General features: G+C 37.7%; 1 protein-coding gene across 1 annotated transcript; it reads left to right on the top strand.

The window, feature by feature from the left end:
* Positions 1 to 1,751: 1,751 nt before the first annotated feature.
* LOC140604163 (UDP-glucuronosyltransferase 2B31) lies at positions 1,752 to 15,662 on the top strand. Its single transcript, XM_072775257.1, has 6 exons — positions 1,752 to 2,527; positions 7,323 to 7,471; positions 9,240 to 9,371; positions 11,283 to 11,370; positions 12,220 to 12,439; positions 14,989 to 15,662. Exons 1-6 carry the CDS (start codon positions 1,804 to 1,806, stop codon positions 15,266 to 15,268), a joined length of 1,593 nt encoding a protein of 530 aa, XP_072631358.1. The 5' UTR covers positions 1,752 to 1,803; the 3' UTR covers positions 15,269 to 15,662.
* Positions 15,663 to 17,158: the final 1,496 nt, after the last annotated feature.

The following is a 17,158-nucleotide window of genomic DNA, read 5'->3' on the forward strand; positions in this document are numbered from 1 at the left end:
GAAGGAGAAGGAGGAGGAGGGGGAGGAGGAGGAGAAGATAATGATGACCGATAGATGGCCTACAGATACATGAAAATATGCTCAACGTCCCTAATCATCAGGGTAATACACATCAAAACCACAGGGAGATCTCATCTTACACCTGTCAGAATGGCTAGAATCAAAAAAACAAGAAATACAAGTATTGGCAAAGATGGAGGAAAAGGAACCCTTGTCTACTGTTGGTGGTGCAGCCACTAGAGAAAGCAGTACGGAGGTTTCTCAAGAAACTAAAAATAGAAATACCATATGCTCCAGTAATTCCATGATTGGGTATTTATCCAAAGAAAACGAAACACTAATTCAAAAAGATATACACACCCTATGTTTACTGCAGCATTATTTGAAAGAGCAGCTGATGGAAATACCAAGGGTCCATCAATAGATGAATGGATAAAGATGACGTACTATATGGAGACAATGCAATATTATTCCACCACAAACAAAGAATGATATCTTGCCATTGGTGATAACATGGAAAAACTGAGAGGTTGTTACACTAAGTAAAATATGTCAGAAGGAGAAAGACAAATGTCATATGATTTCACTCTTATGTGGAATCTAAACCAAACGAATAAACAAACAGAGCGGAAAGACTCACAAATATAGAGAAATGATAGCTTCTAGAAAAAAGGGGGAGAGGGAAGGCAAAATGAGTGAAAGCGAGTGGGAGATAGGGCTTCCAGGTATGAAATAAATGCAATAAATGTCAGGAGAATAAAACATAAAACGCAGGGAACATAGTCAGTAATTGTAGTGACATTGTGTAGTGACAAATGGAATTTACGCCTGTGAGCACACCCTAGCGGATAGACTTCTGGATCACTATGTTGTAACAGGAAACTAATTAACATTGTGTGTCAACTGTACTTCAATAAAAAAGTAATAAAAATGATTTTTATAAAGTTCTCACCAGAAAAAAAGATAAGTGTGTGAGGTGATGGATGAGAATGGTGTAATCTCGTCACAATATATAAAGCGAATCAAGTCATCATGTTGTACACCTGACCACTGCACAATGTTATATCAAGGATCTCTCAATAAAGTCAAAAAATTTTTTAAAATAAAATAGTATGCTAATTAAAATAACCAGTCACAAAAGACACTTCTTTTATACGAAATGCTCAAGACAGGCAATATATATGACAAAGAAAGCAGACAAAATGCTGACTAAGGCTGGGAAATGCAGAAAATGAAGAGTTCCATTACAGAGTGAAGGTTTCCATTTGGGGTGATGAAAGTGCTCTAAAATTGATCACCGGAGCGGTTGCACAATTCTGTGAATATACTATGAACCCCTGAACTGTACACTTTAAATCTGGCACTTGTACGGTATGGAAGTACATGTCAACCAAATTTTTGGGAACAAAACAAAAACATCTCTCAGGTCATCATAACCAGAAAGATAATTTTCCTGTATAATAACTTTCATTCTTGTGTCAAGAGGACTGCAGTCACCTCGCAGCACCGTCCTCGACACTCTTCCAAAATATATTACGTAAGACACATGACTTGCACCTTGACTCTTAGCTAGACGATAGGACTAAAATCATCAAACAGACATTACACACATTTGCATACAAACAAAGTCGTCTACTTTGGCTTTTTCCACTTGCCATCCAAATGCTCGGACAGTTCATATAATGTATTTACTTTGAAAGGTAGGAGTTATAGTTTAACTTCCTGATTGATGCTCCTCGGATATAAGTGCAAGCAGTGGCAGAAGAAGGCAGGGATTTCAGAAGAAGCAGCGCATCCCCCAGGATGTCTATGAAATGGATTTCAGTGCTTCTGGGGCTACAGCTGAGCTGTTACTTTAGTTCTGGGAGTTGCGGAAAGGTGCTGGTGTGGCCCACGGAATACAGCCACTGGATCAATGTAAAGACAATCCTGGATGAACTTGTCCAGAGGGGTCATGAAGTGACTGTTCTGACATCGTCAGCTTCCATTCTTGTTGATCCGAACAAATTATCTGCTATTAAATTTGAGATTTATTCTGCACATTTATCTAGAGGTGATTTTGAGGCTTTCTTCATAAAACTGCTCAACATTTTGATATATGATATGCCAAAAGATTCATTTTGGACATATTTTTCATTAATGCAAGAATTTTTTTGGGAATTTTATGAATGTGCTCAGAAGCTCTGTAAAGATGTAGTTTTGAACAAGAAACTCATGACAAAACTACAAGAATCAAAATTTGATCTCGTCCTTGCAGATACTATCATACCCTGCGGTGAGCTGCTGGCTGAGCTCCTTAAAATACCTTTAGTGTACAGTCTCCGTTTCTCTCCAGGCTACGCATTTGAGAAACACAGTGGAGGACTTCCTCTCCCTCCATCCTACGTACCTGTTATTCTGTCAGAATTAACTGATCAAATGACATTCATGGAGAGAGTAAAAAATATGCTGTATGTGCTTTATTTTGACTTTTGGTTCCAAACAATAAATGAGAAGAGTTGGGATCAGTTTTACAGCGAAGTACTAGGTAAGTCATGCTTTTCATTAGTAACATGAAGTCCTAATTCTCCTAGTGCTGGGGAGGAGAGTTTGTAGAAGTACTAAGAGGGAGGAAATTTGTCTTTTAGAAGTAAAATGATGACATGAAAGTATAAAATGATCTCTCAATCTCACAAACACATGCAAAGACTTATATGACAGGGCCAGTTAGAATCCCACTGTCCATTATGGGTACATCACACTCTAGGGAGTCAATAACTGACATTAGAGCACTGAGGAATTCTTGAACCAATGACATATCCATTCCATGTGTTTGATTGTAATAGCTTTAAAAAGGGGTTTCTTTGGGTTGCTTTTTAATTTTTTCTCGGTATTTTATCCTTCCTTGTTGTTTATCAAATACAAATCAAAGTGAAAATATTACTTATGCTTCGTTACTTTTTAGAAGAATTTTAAGTCACAGCATTTTGAATCACGATTTCCTATATAACCCTCACCCCCCCACAGGCATAAGTTTCTCCATTATCAACATCCCCCATCAAAGTGGTACATTTGTTGCAAGTCATGAACCTACACTGACACATTATTATCATCCAAAGTTCATAGTTTACGTAAGAGTTTACTCTCAGCTTGGTACATTTTATGAGTTTTAAAAATTTATAATGATATGCATCTACCACTATTAGAGTAGTTTCGCTGCTTTAAATTCTTCTCTACTATACTTATTTTCTATATATCCATTTTATTCCACTTTTTCCATGTTAAAAAAAACGGCATTAGAAATTCACTATCTTGATGAAAGCAGACATGTCAACTGAGGAGTCATATATTTCTAGTACAACTGTCTATAGTGTTGAGGATATTATTCCCACTTGTTTCTTCAGTTTCCTTAGTTAAGAATTAAAGTGTTGGGATGCCTGGTGGCTCAGCGGTTAAGCGTCTGCCTTTGGCTCAGGGTGTGATCCTGGGGTCCCGGGACAGAGTCCCACATCAGGCTCCCTGCATGGAGCCTGCTTCACCCTAAGCCTGTGTCTCTGCCTCGCTGTCTGTCTCTCATGAATAAATAAAATCTTTTTTTAAAAAAGAACTAAAGTGTTTACATATTACCTGAAAGAAATTTTAGGATCAAGGGAATAACTTGCTGAATTGTAGAAATTAGACTGAGTATTCTAGGGAAAAGTGTTTCCATTGGTTAATTGACAGGGGAGCTCAAATAATTGTTTACATTTGCATCTGTCACTTTCGCAGCATTTCAGAATAAACAAATGCATGTTTAATTTGACAGTGGCTTAGGTTTAATAATGTTTTATGACTGTGAATACCTCCTTCATAATTCCTTCACCCCAGCCAATTAGAAGGCTATGAGATACAATGGCTATGTTAGACTCAGGAATCTATAGTATGAAGTTTCTAATGATTACATATTGTTTCACCAGGGCTTATAAATCCTGGGTTTTTTTATTTTTTAAAGATATTTATTTATTTATTTATTTATTTATTTATTTATTTATGAGAGACACAGACAGAGAGAGAGAGGCAGAGACACAGGCAGAGGGAGAAGCAGGCTGCCCTAAAGACGTAATGCGCCACCATTAAGAGTGCACGTTCTATTTCCGTACTTGTGGAAAATATTCCAGCTGTGACTTGCAAATATTATTTATTACATAAATATTGTTAAGCTCCAAATATTAACTAATTACAATGGTCGGTACAAGCCATACCCCCCAAAACTCACAGTTTTCTTGGAAAATCTCGGATCAAGGGAATAACTTGCTAAATTGTAGAAATTACACTGAGTACACGCGGGAAAGGTGTTTCCATTGGTTAATTGATGGGGGGGCTCAATAGTATACATTTGCATCTGTTGCTTTTGCAGAATTCAAGAATAAATAAATGCATGGTTTATTTTCATAGTGGCTTAGGTTAACAAATTGGTTGTGAACGTACTACTGTGATGTGAGAAATGAGTCTCTTACACTTTGTCTTTCATATATACATATGATCAACATATATATATGCAAATGTATATATTTGCATCAATACATGTTTGTATCATATATGTGTTCTGTTAGGAAACTACAAATACTTTTAAGCCTTTTTGCTAACTAGTCAAAACTCTTTTCAGAAGGTTCCATAGTATATTAATATTCCATTACTCTCATTTTTTCTACCTGTTGCTTGTTATGAGATTTTTTTGCTTCTTTATTTACTCTTAGTTTTCTACCACGTTTTAATTTTCATTCCAGGATAGTTAACAGAGTGTTATATTACTTTCAGGTGTACAATATAGTGATTCAACACTTCCATACATCACTCAGTGCTCATCATGAGTTCACTTCTTAATCCCCATCACCTATGTTACCCATCCCCCACATTCCCCTCCCCTCTGATAACCATCAGTTTTTTTCCCTACAGTTAAAATCTATTTCTTGGTTTCTCTCTCTCTTTTTGTATTTTGCTTGTTTGGTTGGTTCATTAAATTTGACATATGGGCAGCCCGGGTGGCTCAGCAGTTTAGCGCTGCCTTCAGCCAGGGTGTGATCCTGGAGACCCAGGATCGAGTCCCACCTCAGGCTCCCTGCATGGAGCCTGCTTCTCCCTCTGCCTGTGTCTCTGCCTCGCTCGCTCTCTCTGTGTCTCTTATGAATAAGTTAATAAAATCTTTAAAAAAAAATGCCTATGCATGTCTCCTGCCCATTTTTTAAATGTGTTATTTGTTCCCTGGGTGTCGTTGTTGAGTTTGATAAGCTCCTTATAGATGTTGGATACCATCTCTTTACTGAAAATGTCATTTGCAAATACCTTCTCCCAATCTGTAGGTTGCCTGTCAGGTTTGCTGATTATTTCCTTGGCTGTACAGAAGATTTTTATCTTGATGAAGTGCCAATAGTTCATTTTTGTTTTTGTTTCCTTACTACCATCAATATATCTAGTAAGAAATTGCTCTTGCTGAGGCCAAAGAGGTCACTGCGTGTTTTCTTCTCCTGGATTTTGATGGTTTTCCTGTCTCACGCTTAGGTCTTTCATTCCACCTTGAATTTATTTTTGTGTATACTATAAGAAAGTGGTCAAGTCACCCCGGGTGGCTCAGCGGTTAAGCGCCTCCTTCAGCCCAGGGCATGATCCTGGAGACCCTCCCACCTTGGACTCCCTGCATGGAGCCTGCTTCTCCCTCTGCCTGTGTCTCTGCCTCTCTCTCTCTCTCTCTATGTCTCTCATGAATAAAAAAATAAAATAAAACAAAATAAAATAAAATAAAATAAATAAAATAAAATATAATAAAATAAAATAAAAGACTAAAAATAAAAATACAATAAAAAAGGGATCCCTGGGTGGCGCAGCAGTTTGGTGCCTGCCTTCGGCCCAGGGCACGATCCTGGAGACCCGGGATTGAGTCCCACGTCGGGCTTCCAGTGCATGGAGCCTGCTTCTCCCTCTGCCTATGTCTCTGCCTCTCTCTCTCTGTGTGACTATCATAAATAAATAAAAATTTTTTTAAAAGAATAAAAAAAATAAAAGAAGACTAAAAAAAAATGTGGTCCAGTTTCATTCTTTTCCATGTTGCTGTCCAATATTCCCGACACCAAGAAACTGTCATTTTCCCATTGGATATTCTTTCCTGCTTTGTCAAAGATTAATTGCCCATATAATTGTGGGTTCATTTCTGGGTTTTCTATGCTCTTCCATTGATCTATGTGTCTATTTTTGTGTCACGACCATACTGTTTTGATCATTATAACTTTGTAGCATAACTTGAACTCTTGTATTGTGATACGTCCAGTTTGGTTGTTTTTCTTTTTCAAGATAGCTCTGGTCATTTGAAATCTTTTGTCGTTCCAACAAATCTTAAGATCGTTTGCTCCAGTTCTGTGAAAAATGCTGTTGGTATTTTGATAGGGATCACACTAAATCTAAAGTTTGCCTTGGGTATTATAGACAGTTCAATACTATTCTTCCAAGTTTTGTGCATGGAATGCCTTTTATCCTCAATTTCTTTCATCAGTATTTTATAGTTTTCAGAGTACAGGTCTTTCACCTCTTTGGTAAAGTTTTATTATTTTCGGTGCAATGGCAAACAGGATAGTTTTCTTAATGTCTCTCTTCTGCTGCATTATTAGTACATAGAAATATAACAGATTTCTGTACACTGATTTGTATCCTGTGACTTTACTGAATTAGTTTATCAGTTCTAGGACTTTTCTGTTTAAGTCCTCAGGGTTTTCTATATAGAGTATCATGTCAACTGCAAATAGTGACAGTTTTATTTCTTCCTGACCAATTTGGATGGTTTTATTTCTTTTCATTGTCTCATTGCTGTAGCCAGGACTTCTAGTCCTATGTTGAATAAAAGTGGTAAGGGTGGACATCCTTGTCTTCTGCCTGACCTTAGAGGAGAAGCTCTCAGTTGTTTCCCTTTGAGTATGATGTTCACTGTGGGTTTTCCATTTTAGCCTTTATTTTGTTGAGGTATGTTCCCTCGAAACCAATGTTGCTGAGGGGTTTTATCTTCAATGGCTGTTCTACTTTGTCAAATGCCTTTTCTGCATATGTGGAAATGATCATATACTTTTTATCCTTTCTCTTATTTTTTTTTAGCTTTCTAAAGATTGATTGATTGATTGATGATAGACACAGAAAGAGAGAGAGAGGCAGAGACACAGGCAGAGGGAGAAGCAGGCTCCATGCAGGAGTCCGAGGCAGGAATCGATCTCGGGACTCCAGGATCACGCCCTGAGCCAAAGGGAGGCGCCATACTGCTGAGCCACCCAGGGATACCCATCCTTTCTCTTATTGATGTGATCTGTTTGTTTTTTTGCCTTCAGGAAGACCCACTACACTATATGAGTTAATGAGGAAAGCTGATATATGGCTCATTCGAACCTACTGGGATTTTGAATATCCTCACCCACTCTTACCACATTTTGACTTTGTTGGAGGCCTCCACTGCAAACCCGCCAAATCCCTGCCTACGGTACCTGATTCTTGTTTCTTTTGCTTTGTTTCCTCTAGGCCATTTTTGTAGCTTAAAAAGATCATTTCTCAACAATGGTGTGTGCCCCAACAATATCTGCAGGCAAATCTAATGTTTCCTTGCTGTCATTCCAACTTTACACAATTCCTCATTTGAGATTCCAAGGTTTGACGACTTAGAGCATTAACAGGTTTAATTAATATATGAGAACATATGTTTTCCGCCACACACCAAGGCCAGACAAAATCTCAGTAAACCTGAGCACAGAGAAAGCTACACTGTGTATATAATGAGGACCATGAATTCTGCATATTTAATAAAGACCAAATAACTTCTACCACTTATATCTGAAAAAATCCATAGTATAATATTGCAAAAGTACACTCTTAGCATATAAGGTGAAAATCTTCATGAAAAAAGCAATGATGTAATAAGTTTTAGGTTGATATTGAACCTTCAAGACATAATTGAAAAATAAGCATCTCTTACTGAATTACTTGATGGTCTCTTCATCATGCTGGATGTCTACTAGAGGAATGAGCCACTGTGATTACATCTACCATTGCCCAGATTCCACAAAAGGTTAGATAAATAACCTTAATCATATATAACTACCTAATGAGTCTGTTAAACTCTGCAAAGGGTCTGATTACCCTAAAACTAAGATCTTATTCAATGGTTAACATAATATCGATTTTGATTGCAAAATATTTAGGTGTATATGGTAACTCTCTCAAGGTCTAAATCCTGATGTAAAACTAGCAAAAGTTCTATTCAGTCTAACACAAGTGTCCATCAACAGATAAATCCATAAACAAAATGTATTTACACACAACGGAATATTTGGCCTAAAATAGAAGAAAATTCTAACACCTACTACAAAGTGGCAAAGCTTTGGGATATTATGCAAAGTGAAAGTGGGCGATCATTAAGAGACAAATACTGTATGATTCCCTGATATAAGGTATCCAGATCACTCAAATTCACAGAAATACAAAGTATAATGATGGTTGATAAAGATGGTCAAGGAGGGGGGATCAGTGGGTGGCTCAGCGATTTAGCGCCTGCCTTTGGCCGAGAACATGATCCTGGGGACCCGGGATCGAGTCCCAAATCGGACTCCCTGCATGGAGCCTGCTTCTCCCTCTGCCTGTGTCTCTGCCTCTCTATCTCTGTTTCTCATGAATAAAAAGATAAAATCTTTTTAAAAAATAAAAAAAAATAAAGATGGTCTATGAGAAATCGGTAATTGTTATATAATGGGTACTGAGATCCAGTTTAACAAGGTGAAAAAGTTCTGGTGATTAGTTGACCAACAGTATAAAATATACACACTATTGAACTGCATACTCAGATATAGTTAAAATGATAATTTTTATGTGTAGTTTATCACAATAAGAATCAATATAGGCATTACTCTAATAATTCTTGATGATATTTGATATCTATCTTTAATTGAAGAAAAATTTTTAAAGATTTATCTATTTATTTATTTATTTATTTATGAGAGAGAGAGAGAGAGAGAGAGAGACTGCACATCGGGTGGGGGAAGGGAGCAGAAGGAGAGAGAGAACACCCAGGAAAGTCCCCTCTAGGCACAGAGCTAGACCCAGGGCTCAATCTCACAATCCCGAAATCATAACCTGAGCCCAAATCAAGAGTCAGATGCTGAAACGACTGAGCCTCCCACGCAACCTCATAGAAATTCATTCAGTGGTGTTTGCTATGCTGTTTCTCCTTTTTGATGGAGTTAACTTTTTCTTCACAGGAAATGGAAGAGTTTGTCCAGAGCTCTGGAGAAAACGGTATTGTGGTGTTTTCTCTAGGGTCAATGGTCAATAACATGACAGAGGAAAGAGCCAATGTGATCGCATCAGCCCTTGCCCAGATTCCACAAAAGGTTAGATAGAGTATCTTAATTGTATACAACTACTTAATGAGGCTGTTAAACTCTGTAAAGGGCCGGATTACCCTTTCCTTCATGACATGAACATCATTATGATAGCTCCAATTTACCTCAAACATGAGGAAAATATAAATGGCAGATGCTAAGTACTACAGAAGCTGTTTTGACAATAACTTTGGCATTAACATTGAGATTGGAAAGAAATATATTTAGGACGTGCAGAGTAAAGCTTGGTATTGTAATGTGTCCTGGGCAGGTATAGCAGTCACCAAATTCTGTCTGTCATTCTTTCCTTTTCCTTACAAGATCTGCATTCCTTTCAAGATTTCCAAGGGCACTGCCTACCTCATAGCTGTTCTCAGAAAGGAGTTAAATTTCAACAGTTATGTTAAAGAGGAACTGATAAAAGTCTGAAAAGCACCCTGCAGTTTACCCTTATCAGATAATCCAGGTTTCTCTTCCTTCCCCTAAATTTTGAGATAAGCCTCCTCAGTGTGCTGTTCAGAAAAACAATCACCAAACTATGTCTAGGCTTTCCTCCAGCCAAGATGACTTAGAGAAAGAGAAAAATTGACATGACTGATGGAATGGGCCCTATTACGAGTGAAAGAGTAAGATCAATGAAAAGGGAGAAGATGGGTCCACTCCTCAAGGTGACCAAGTGCTTATTAATATCTGGTTCCAAAGGACTCTAACTTATCAGAATAATAACTGCTCCCGATTAAGGAAGGAAAAAGAAACATATTAAGGAGTCAACCGGAAAGAAAGCCTAGCATGGGAAAGTTTCATATGCCTCTTTCTACATAAACTACAGTAGTAAATTCTTTTCCAATACATAGAATGCACCTGGCATATTTGGGTATTTGTGAACTACTTTTCGGTCACTGTAATAGTTTCTCCTTATGCTAATTTTTGCTTACCATCGCAAGTTACTTTAACATGCATATAGCAAATATATACTACCCAGTGTAAACTATAATCCAGTTATGAGGATTGCTGGGAAATTCTAAAATCAGAATCTATTTAGTACTGGCAATGGAAATTGCTTGGGCATAGATTTCATATCAATCAATGCTGTCAGTGCTTTGTAGTGCATCACTGAAATGTCAACAACCAGTTCAATAAAACTTAGCACCACTACACTTTTGGAGTTTTTTTGACACGTATACTGTTATTTCTGAAGTGCCAACAGGCTTTTCTTCCCACATGTAAAGAACTGCCAAACCAAGAAATACTAATAATATTCTGCATTCATGTAAAAAAATTACCTTTTTCTTGGAATTACTGCCTAATCATTAGTAATGTGGAAGAAGTTAAACGTACTAAGGAGAAATTATTGATATTAATGAATTACTAATAAGCATAATTACCTGTTTCTCACAAGCAGCAGATTGCACATTTAGCTTTTTTGTGTATCAAAACATGTAAAACTCAAATAAAAGAACTTATGGAACAAGTGGCTATGAACATGTGGATATAAGGGAACGTCCTTCTGTATCACTTAAAAAGATGTAAATAGGTTGGTATTACATTGGAAGATGAAAGCAATGATAACAGACAAAGGTGTGGATCTTAGTAATTTCCTACTCGTTTGCACTAGAATTATAGTAACTGCCTAAAAATTTCTTAAATGCTTCTTTTGTCCTTGATAATCTCATCTGTTTAATACTCATGCGTGAAATATTATGATTACATTCATACTTGCTTGAATATAAAAATAAGTAACAAAATGGGGGTATTCTTACTATACTAGGGTTTTAGTAGTCTCATTTTTAATATCTTTTGCCTTGTTATTTATCAGTCAATGAAAGGAGTCTAACTAGATCATCTCTTAATTTCTTTAAAATGTTCACAAGCTATAACTTCAAAGTTCAACTCATGAGATAAGGTATTTTTCTTTCTAAGGTTCTATGGAGATTTGATGGCAAGAAACCAGACACCTTAGGGCCAAATACTCGGCTGTATAAGTGGCTTCCCCAGAATGACCTTCTTGGTAAGAATCTGGAAAATATTGAACTGAAAGGAACTCTAAACAAAATGATAACAGTTCACCAAAAAGCAATCTGACTGAGCATTTACTACTCAAAAACTCAAAACTAAAACTTAACTTTCTTACATATATTTTGCAGACCTAGAGGGAAAAAGATAAGCTACAACAGTTGGCATGTTGTTATACACAGTCCCATTCCTTAGGGCCAGAATCAAAGTACCTGTATTTCAGCTGTAATTACTGCTCCCACATAATTTGTTACTAACTACCTAGAACATCGCTCTGTCTCCGAATTTTCCCACCTTATTCCTATCCTTTCTCCTTCTGCATGGGGATTCAGTGCCAATGAAAAATAATAGCCTCTCTTTTATTACCAGTGACTCTACATTTTCTCTAGAAAAATACCATAATCTTTTCCATGAAGTCACAACACATTTCATGATAAAGTGCTATCTTTCCTTCCCCTGATTTGAGCCACCAGCATCACACTTCCTGCTGCCTTGACACCCTACATGTGAAACTCAGTGACTTTACTGTGCCTTTAAGAGAATATGTTCTAACATGCCACCTGCCTTTCTTTTTTTTGCACCCTTTCCCTTTTTTTGGTGATAACCAGAATGTTATCGTTCAATTTGTCTGTCCAGCAATCTTGTATTCATTTTTCAAGTTACAAGCACCACACCAATCTTCATTTACCTCTCCAGCACATTTATGTGCTTCTTGCGCTGAGAGCCAAAAGACATTTGAATGCTGTTTCATGTTTATATAATAACATATGTCTTATGTTGCCCAATTCTCATTTGATTTCTAAGACTTACAGTTAATAATGTGCTGAGATTCATCCAATCCTAGGTCATCCGAAAACCAAAGCCTTTATAACCCATGGTGGAACCAACGGCATCTATGAGGCGATCTACCACGGGATCCCCATGGTGGGCATTCCCTTGTTTGCCGATCAAGCTGATAACATTGTTCACATGAAAGCTAAGGGAGCAGCTATCAGACTGGACTTCAGCACAATGTCTAGTGCAGACTTGCTCAATGCATTGAGGATGGTCATTAATGACCCTTCGTGAGTATTACTTTTTTTTTAATAGATGGAATTTATCGATAGATTCTTCAGTCAACGGTGGCTGCGAGTTTCCTCCCATTCTTAAGAGGCTAATTTGGAAAGAAGCCAAGTGATAGAACGGATCTTAAATCTACTTTTATTTTCAACCAGACATTTATTTCACAGTTGCATTTAAATCCCTTTCACTTAATGGGCAACCAATTACTGCAACATTTTTCTACATACACAAATGCAAACTATTATATAGTAACTGTAAGAACATTTCAAAGTTCCTATGATAGAAACCATAGAATGAAAGAATGAAGAACTTGAAGTCATGTAAAGTGACTCAATTCAGCACCAAAATTTCCAAAGCTATAAATCTCTTTTTGCTTAAACGTTGATTTTGGTTCTTATTGTTAATATATTTTATAATATGTAATTTGTGTACCATAAAACTAAAAGTATAAAACTCAAATACGTGTAGTGTATTATGGAATTATGAAACCATCACCATAATCTAAGTTTGGGACATTTTCATTAGCCCAAGAAGAAATCACATACGACTGACTTAGAAGTCTTTGCCCATTTCTCTTGCCTCAAGTAAACATTAATCTACTTCTGTCTCTACAAATTGCTGTATTCTGGGTGTTTCATACAAGTGGGATCATACCACGTATGGGCTTTGCATGTGGCTTCTTTCATTTGGCATGTTTTTGAGTTTCATTCGTGTGATAGTTTTGTATTGCTGAATGATAAATATCCTATGGTATGGATATGCTACAATCTATCCATGTATCAGTTCGTGAACATTTGGGTTATTTCCACATTTAGTTATTATAAATATTGCTACACATTTATTGTGTGAACAAAATTTTTCACTGCTTTTGGGTAGACATCTAGGAGTAGAATTTTGGGTAGACTTCTAGGCCACAGATTATCTCTATGAGGAGCTGCCAAATTGATGTCCAAATAAGTTGCACTATTTTACATTTCCACCAGCTAAGTATGGGAGATTCAAGTTCTCCACATCATTTTCAACACTTGCTATCATCTTTTTTATTACAGCCATCCTAGTGGGTCTCTCCTTGTGGTCTTCGTTTTCATTTCTCTTACAGCCAAAGTTACTAAACATCTTTTCATGTACTTATTGTCATTCACATATCAGAAATACTGAAAAATGTATTATGGGGAGAAAATGGTAGAGTAATTGCATAATAAAAATACCTTAAAACAAGAGAGAAAGGTAAAGAAATATAAGGCAGGTTGGCCAAATAGAAAAGAAAACAGACTAAGACAGTAGACGAAAATATAAATATGCCAAGACATTAAATCTAAACAGACTAAATAATTTAAAGACAAAGATTGTCAGAACACATTTTTTATACTATACGCCAGTTATAAGACATGTTCAAATAGAAATGCGCAAAAGATTGTAAGTACGAGAAGGTAGGAAATGATCTATTCTAGCAGTAACCGCAGAAAGATGTTGGACCCATGCTAATATCAGACACACTAGTCCAGAGTCACCAACAAAAATAAAAAGAAGTATTTCATAATGACGAATAGATTGATCTTTCAAAACAGTACAAATTACCAATTAGTGGCGCCTACTACAAAAAGCATCAAAATGCAGTAGAAGGGGGCCAAAGAACAAACATTCAAATTTACAGTCATAATATTGAATTTTTAAACATCTCTCTCAGTAACATAGAAAAATAAGATCAAAACAAGGGAAAAACGATAACAAGATAATGGAAGGGAGAAATACCTAAGTGTCTTGAAGGACACAATTTAAAAATGCAACCCATTGAATATATATATATGTATATATCAACAGAGAATACCCATTTTTCAAGAATGGAATAGATACTGGAATTAACCATACGTGGACCATAAACCAAAAGGAATTTTGAAAAATATAAATCATCAAGAGCACACTGTTCAGCTCTACTGGGATTCACTTAGAATCATCAAAATGAAAGACAACTGAAACCTCTCTACATTTTGGAAATTCAGCAATATACTTCTACATAACTCAGCCAATAAAGAAATCCTACTCATAAATACACCTCTTCTCAGCAATTCCACTTCTACATATATACAAACACATGTACAAACATGTAAACCAAAAGATACAAGATTTTTATGGCAGCATTGGTAGTAATGGCCAAACGGTTAGTAACACAAATGGCTATTGACCGTTAAATGATGAAATCACCTGCGGTATTGCCAAACAATGGAATACCATACAGTGCGAGAAGTAACCAACAACTCTGACACAAAAGACAAAAGGAAATGAGTGCTCACTTCATATTCTAACACATAAATAATAAAAACTAATGTATGATGACTAAAAGGATCAGGGCAGACGGGGTGCTTCTGGGTAGCTTGTGACACCCCATACCAACATCTTAGTAGTAGGTACATTATTACATCCACTTCACAATAATATTCTAGCTGATTTTGAATGTATGGGTATTCCGTGAAGACTATTCCTCTCATGGGAATTCTTTGGTTTGGCAAATTAACTTCCTTTCAATGTCGGCATCTTTACGTTTCTCCCTTAGGTACAAAGAGAATGCTATGAAGTTATCAGGAATTCACCACGATCAGCCTATAAAGCCCCTGGACCGGGCAGTCTTCTGGATCGAGTATGTCATGCGCCACCAAGGAGCCAAGCACCTGCGGCCAGCCTCCCATGACCTCACCTGGTTCCAGTACCACTCCTTGGATGTGATTGGGTTTCTGCTGGCCTGTGTGGCAACTGCTATATTTGTCACCACACAATGTTGTCTGTTTTGTTGTCGGAAGGTCGCAAAAACTGGGAAGAAGATAAAAAAGGAGTAGTCGTATCTGAGGCCTCCAGCTGGTCTGCCTCCTAGACGGGCTCCTCCGGTTTCTGCCAGCAAGGAGTTATGATGCAAAGTTCCCCTCCCTGTGAAGAAACAACTCCTCAACTTAGCTTCTGAGATCAACATCTGCTCTCAAGGGATTTATTGCCTGTTTAAGAGTCAGAAATATGTCATGCCAAGAGAAAAACTGGCAAATTAAAATTAAATTTAAATAAAACTCTACGGGAATTTACAGAAACTTCTTATTCTAAATGAAAAGTCATCCCCCTCCAGAAATTACTGAGCTTACCTGTGTTTCCAACATTGGGCATGAATATAAGAACATTAAGTAGGCTATTCACAATATCACTGTTACTGTGCAAATAAATACTCAGAATATTTTCACTTCATTTTGGTGCAAAATTTGTCGTTTCTTCCTTTGCTAGAGAAACTACAGATAGTTAAAGTTGTATAAAATGACTTTTCCATCCATTTTGTTTTGGGTGACCACTAATTCTCCTGGGCTTTTATGGTGTACCCAGCCTGAGCATCACTCCTTACCCTAGGACATGGCAAGTTGATGGCCTTCAACCACCTTGTCAGTATCCTGTGCAATGTCGGTGAATTTAGAAATATAGCAGCTGTTTCCTATTATAAAACTGAGCTATTGGGCATCTCAGTCCATTAAGCTACTCACTCTCCGTTTGAGCAGAGGTCATGGTCTCAGAGTTGTGGGATCAAGCCCAGCACGCCTCTGGCAGGCCTGCCACAGCTTCCTCTTCCCCGGTCCCCTCCCACCGGGATGGTGACCAGCCTGCAGATGGATGTCGGGTGCTGGGGTCCCCTGGGGTCCTCAGCCTCTGCAGACTGTCCAAGTACCGGGGACCCCGGGGCCTGGGCCTCTCTCCAGGGAGCGGCCGGGCCGGCCCGTGGCCCTGGGAGCCTCCCCTGGCTCCTGGCCTGGAGCAGTGACAGATGCTGAAGGGCAGCGGCTTCGCTCCACGAAGACATTCTTTGGCTTTTCTTTCTGCTTCAAGTGGTAGACGAAGTCCTACAGAAGTAAGCACTTAGAATGGGAATTGTTTCAGTTCTCCGGGAAGTGGTCCTTCTAGTGAATATTTTGAATTAATGCCAAAGAGAGAAAAGGGAACCGCGTCAACATTCTGTAGCTTCTCTATAAACGGCTGATTGTTTTCCTTCAAGTTAGCTTCAGGGTCCACTGTATGTTGTACACATGCAGCATTTTCTAAACTTTCCACTAGGTTTGGCTTGCTTTGCAAGTTTCCAGTCCAAGTCCCGACCTTCTGCCTCCCAGGGACCTGTTCTCCTAACACAATCTGTGGCCTTTATTTTGGCTTCCCTGTATGCTCAGAACCCCACATGCAATTTTGAGCTGAAGTGCAATTGTCACCACTCTTGTCTCCTTCCCAATCTCAGGTGAAAAACTTTGACTATTTCACCAATATTGCCTGTTATTGCCTCACGATAGATAAATACGCTTTAGCAAATTAAGAAATTTCCTTCTGCTAAAAGAGGGGGAGAAAGAATCTGAGAACACTATTTTTATGAAGTACAATGTAGTATGATGCTTTGCGATAAGATTTAATCACGCTATTTAACCTTGCAATTCCACATCTAGGAATCAGCCATCTAGAAATGCACACATACACATTGATGTACAGCATATTCCCTAAAGTACCTAAATATATACCAAAAACACATTCGATGAGAGATGTAATGTATACAGTAATTACGGCGAAGATATGGTGACAGGCAGCATTTTTGCATGATCTCCATGTCACATTGCTACATGAACAAGTTCCAGGAAAACTATACAAGCACGATACTCTCTTTTGGAAATAAAATAAAATGTATGTAAGTTTCTATATACACAAAACAGACAGGA

This window comes from Canis lupus, chromosome 14 (assembly GCF_048164855.1).
Source record: "Canis lupus baileyi chromosome 14, mCanLup2.hap1, whole genome shotgun sequence".
In the NCBI taxonomy this organism is placed as follows: Eukaryota; Metazoa; Chordata; class Mammalia; order Carnivora; family Canidae; genus Canis; species Canis lupus.